At 43.4% G+C, this 5,454-nt stretch overlaps 1 protein-coding gene across 1 annotated transcript; it reads right to left on the reverse strand.

The window, feature by feature from the left end:
- Positions 1–2,556: 2,556 nt before the first annotated feature.
- LOC117918032 (apidaecins type 73-like) lies at positions 2,557–4,841 on the reverse strand. The gene is made up of 3 exons (XM_034834565.1): positions 4,834–4,841; positions 3,397–3,934; positions 2,557–2,913 (listed from the first exon to the last, which is right to left on the reverse strand). Exons 1-3 carry the CDS (start codon positions 4,839–4,841, stop codon positions 2,557–2,559), a joined length of 903 nt encoding a protein of 300 aa, XP_034690456.1.
- Between the last annotated feature and the right edge of the window lie 613 nt (positions 4,842–5,454).

Raw genomic sequence — 5,454 nt, forward strand, 5'->3', positions numbered from 1 at the left:
TGGCTTACAAGGAGAATTTGGGGATTTAGGCAACAAAAATCTAATGAAAAATATCTCCAAGTGTCGGTTAAAAATATCGGGAAGCACTAAGGACCATTTCGCAGGTGAAAAAGAGGTCTACGAAATTTCGCAGACAAACACAAAGGGCTGCGAAATTACTTCGCAGCAAAAGGCTGGTTTCGCACCGCTGCGAAGTTGGCTTTCATCTTGTGGTGTTTGGCTTCCATCGCGTCGTGAAACTTCAAGGGAAATCCATAGCACTGTGCAAAAAGGCTGCGAAATCATTCCGCAACAAAAGGGTGATTTCGCAGCACTTTGTTGAATCCTTCCTTCAGCTTGGAGCAGTCATCTTCCAAAGGCTTTAACTTCCTCATTTCAGCTCTAAATCGTACACGGTTTGAAGCATTGGATTGTTGACTTCCTAAGCTTTCAAATGACATATAGCATGCATAAATTGGACTTCGGGAAGTGCTCCAAAAGTAGCTGACACGACTGTCATCAAGAATGCTTCATGGCTGGATTCTCTTTGCTTCCCCTCCTTGCATTTCCACTTTGCTTATGGCAAAGGGCTTCAAAGCTTTGGTTCTTCATGCCTCTAAGCTTCCCATTGCTTTGCCAAGGATTCCAAATAACTCTCCTCAATCTCATAATGCTTTGGTGATCAAATTACTAACAAAAACACCAAAACTTACACAATTTTGATTAGAATTGATTGCAAGGGTCCTTAACATGTTAATTGGGTTAAAAGGCACTAACTACTACTCAAAAGTGTTTAAAAGGATTAATTACAAGCTATCAAATAGCACTTTTTGAGTAGTAATCACTCCCCCCAACTGACATATTGCTAGTCCCTTAGCAATGAAGGAGAGAAAAATAAAATAAAAGTACCATAATTTACAACATCATGCTAATCACTTCCAAGAAAAATATTTAAGTGGCATGACTGACAAACTCCCACATGGAACATTAAAGAAATATAAACTCAAATTTCCATAAGAGTTATCAAAAACTTTGCTAAATACCATTGATCAAGGGAATGCATTATGCAAATTGAAGTTTTAAAATCATTTTCACTTCCAAAGAACCAAACTTTATTCTTCCACAAAAAATCTAAGTGTAAGATGATAGCTTCCGAATATAGCATGCTAAACTAATCTCTCCCCCCAACCTATCTCTTTTCAACACTTAGCAAACTGACCAAATTCAATAGACAGAGAACACACTTTTTTTTTTTTTAGAAGGTACAAGGCCTAAGGGGCATTCTTTTCTGTTTTGTCCATGTAATGGGGGTCCATCGATGACTCCCAACCAATTAAGGTTTAGGGCATCAAGCTTTAAGGATCTTTCAACCACTAACTCCTCGGATTTCGCCCCGGACTTTTTCATATACCCTTTTTGCCTACCATATGCTAACTCCACCTATCCACCCTTGTAACGAGCATTGAGGCCGGTGACTCCCAACCATTGAAGGCTTAGGGCACCAGGTTTCAAAGGTTTTCACCATATACCCTTCAGACCTTGCTCGGGTTTCAAGGCAAGCAAACATTTTGCTTTCTGTCTCTTTTTTTTCCAAAGGCTCATTGACCTTTCATAGGGTGTCTCAATATCATTAAAATGAGGTCAAAGGTACCAAGTCCCAAAATTTTCTAAGTCAAGGAGGAAATAGTTTTTCATCTTATAATCGGAATCTATTGTGCACAGTGTGTGAATAGCTTAAAGTGGAAGGACTAAACTTGATTTCAATAGAAGTTTCAACAATTGAACCACTTTAGCAAGCATAATCCAAACTCTAAGTTAGATGAAAAGCAGAAGTTCAGTTTCTCCTATTTTAATTTGAAAATTTTTCCTCATTATCCATGGAGATTATAGTAATAAGCAAACAACTACAACTAATTTACTAGACAAGGCTGAATTATCAAAATAACTTAGCATACTTCCTTCACTTAGCCTACTTCCTTCCTCATTTCTCCCCCCCCCCCCCTCCCCAACCGAGCTGAGCATTGTCCTCAATGTGATATGGGTGATCGAAATATAGGAGGAAGTGTACCTCCTGAGTGATATCAATTTCGAATACTGATTGGAGAAACCACATGTTTCAAAAAGAATAAAAGGTGTGAGCAAAGGAAATAAGAATAAATTAATGCTAAGAGTTAACAAAAAACTAGACTTTGTATTACTTTAATCATTTGAGTACAGTTGGTAAGAAAGTAATACAAGCAATTCAAGTAATCCCCATATATAGTATCAAAATGTGGGGGATTTCATATATGACTAACTAACATGAAATACATAAAAGCAATATATAAAAGACATATATATGTTCAGATAGGAGGATGATGCTGGCTCTGAGGACTAAGCAGATGGCTCTGCCTCTTCAGCTGACTCATGAGAGGCCTGAGGCTCTGTGGCCTGAGAATGTGGCTCTGCAGTGGTAGGAGTGACATGCTCATCAGCTGCTGGGAGGCCAAGATGATGCTGAAGCTGCCTCAAGATAATAGTATGCTGAGCCTGAGTGGTCATCATCTGCTCCTGGCGAGCTCTCAAGGATGCCATCTCCTAAGCAAGGCTGCTCTGAGAGGCTGTCAAGATCTGCAATGCCTGGCATAAATCCCTATACTCAGAAATAGGGATGGCCATCCTTGGCTCGGCTGAAGTGGAGGGCTGTGCTGAAGCTGGAGTAACTGGAGGGACTGGAGGGGCTCTGGCTATGGAAGGAGAGGCAACAGGTATACCCTCAGGTATAAGACGTGGAGATGCTCTCCTAGCAGTTGGAATCTGAGCTGGCTGTGGAAGCTCTGGCTGCTCCATCCTATAAGCTGTCATATTGCTCCATTTGTCGAAAGTAAACACATCTCGACATATCCTCTTGCGCTCCAGCTGAGGCTCTGCTGGGTACCCCAGATGCTCAAGAATCTGACATAGCAGCCGCGGGAAGAGAAGTGGAATGGCATCAGCTCTTGGCAACTTCTTCTTATGCACCTTCACTTCAAAGTAGAGAAGGGCAGCCATGATCAAGTGGTGAGGGCCAAAAAAGTATCCCTCAGACATTCTGAACAAAGCCTCCAACAGAATTCCTCTTCTCTGGGTCCAATGCTGGAGTGGATAAATATTATGGCGCAAGAGCGCATCAATGAGAAACATCCTTGGGGGAAGTTCCCCCCTCAACAGATATGGATTTCTGGAAGCTCCTCCAGACAGGATATGCACCATCTCCAGCTAAGAAGGATTAGCCCAAACTCGGAAATCATCAAAGTGGCTTGGCTCATATGGGATATGCAAGGCCTCAGCTATATGGCGAGCTCCCAGGATGCCATGTCGACCATCAATGGTAAAATGAATTAAGGTAGGATCTCTGACCTGCTGAGTAGTCATGGACTGATAAAAATCCATGCCTACTCTAGGATAGAAGAAGTCTCGCGGGGTCAGCAGCTGCTCCATGTGATGTCTGCGCAGCAATTGGAATGACCCTTCAAGCTCCGGCTGCAATTGGAAGGCGGCTATGTCAAAGTACAACTCGGAATGAAATGGTCGAGCTCGACAATCCAAATTGCCTTCAATTGGTGGCTGAGTGAGCATTGGACGCCTGAGAATCGCTTTAGGAGCTATTTCAGACAGAATTTGGGGCTCAGAAGGTGGCGGCTGGCTTGCTTGAGGCTTCGTCGGCGGTGCCGGAGATGGCACCGGAGAGGGCTCTGGAGATGGAACAGGGGACTGCCCTGTCAAGTCGATGGGTTCCGAACTTTCCACTCTAGCTCGTTTTTGCAGGGGACGGCCCCCTGACCTGGTAAGATAGCGCCTCGCCGGAGGCGTCTGCAACGTCGGCTTGGCCTGGCGCTTCTTTGGCGTGGGCTTCACAGGAGGCGAAACAACTTCCGGCCGTGGAGGCTCAGAAGTTGAGGCTTGAACAGGCGCCTCTCGCGGCGCTAGCTTTCGGCTGGATGGAGAAGAAGTTTTAGCTCCTCTGGTTCATGCCATTACGAACTGAGAAAATTTGGGCGGTGGTGACGATCGGAAGGGACGACCGGAGGTGCTAGTGGCTTCGGGCTTTGAAGAGGAGGCGAACGGACGGTTGCTGCGACTTTTCCTCTTTCTGAAATGCTTTCGCAGCCCAAATGACCGGTATTTATAAAGACTAACGGAATATTAAAGGTCATCTTGGGTTTCGCAGAAGAAAGCTGATTTCGCAGCAAAATTGGGGGTTTCGCAAGAGAAAACCACTTTCGCAGCCCACTTCGCAGCTACGAAATTGGTGTCACTGTACCGCGGAATGGCGCTCGTGTGCCAAAAATCGGGTTCGCAACTGCGAAACATCCTTCGAAATGGAGAAATCGCTGCGGAATTGGGCTTTTTACTCCTTAGTGGTTCGCAAACCACTTCGCAGCTGCGAAATGGGGGCTCCTGTGCTGCGGAGTGGCACTCGTGTGCCAATCTTGGATTCGCAGCTGCGAAAACTTTCGCAGAGGACTCAAAAGTGTTGCGAACTAATTTCGCAGCAAAAGGCCGTTTTCGCAGAGAAATCCTTTTTGGTTGCGAAATCTCGCAGAGCTCTTTTCTTCCCCTGTTTTTGCTTTGTTTTTGCTTTGTTTTCGCTCCGATTTCTTCCCGATTTCTTCCTTTGCATTTTCTCTCACCTGAAATCATTCAAAAAGATGAAATTACATAAAAACACACAATTTAAGATCAAAAATTAAGATCAAAAGTAGAGATAAAACTTTAAAATTTACAATATTTACAAAAATTTTGGACTTTGGTGAAACCAAGTCCATCAAACCCTTCTTTGCTTAGGCTTTTTGAGGCTTAAGGAGGTTGATTTCCTCCTTTGCTGGTTTGAACAGCTCCATGAATGGCTTGAGACGATATCCATTGACTTTAAAGGTGTCCTTGCCATTGGAATTCAATAATTCCACTACTCCATTGACATGTACTTGATGGATAATGAAATGACCTATCCACCTTGACTTGAGCTTTCCAGGGAATATATGGAGTCTTGTGTCATAGAGTAAAACTCTTTGTCCTTTCTGAAATTCCTTATTAGAAATTAGTTGATCATGCCACTTCTTCATCCTCTGTTTTGCAACTTTGGAATTGATGTAAGCATCATTTCTTAATTCCTCCATCTCATTAAGGTCTAAGCACCTCTTTGCCCCGGCCCTGATCAAGTCCATATTCAGCTTTTTGATTGCCCACCAAGCTTTGTATTCAACTTTCACAGGGAGATGACACGCTTTACCATAGACAATACGATAGGGGGACATGCAAGAATAGTCTTATAAGCTGTTCTATACGCCCATAATGAATCATGAAGCTTAATAGACCAATCTTTTCTGCTTGTACTCACCACTTTCATCAATATGTTCTTTATCTCCCTGTTGCTAGCTCAACTTGCCCGGAAGTCTGTGGATGATAAGGTGTAGCTACCTTATGCTTCACTCCATACTTGGCTAATAAACTTTC

Source organism: Vitis riparia, chromosome 7, assembly GCF_004353265.1.
Source record: "Vitis riparia cultivar Riparia Gloire de Montpellier isolate 1030 chromosome 7, EGFV_Vit.rip_1.0, whole genome shotgun sequence".
Classification (NCBI taxonomy): domain Eukaryota; kingdom Viridiplantae; phylum Streptophyta; class Magnoliopsida; order Vitales; family Vitaceae; genus Vitis; species Vitis riparia.

Excerpts from the sequence above, each read along its gene's own strand:
- LOC117918032 (XM_034834565.1), bottom strand. Across the intron at positions 2,914-3,396 it reads GAGACTTCTTCTATCCTAGA|ATTCTTGAGCATCTGGGGTA; the intron begins GTAGGCATGGAT and ends CTGCTATGTCAG.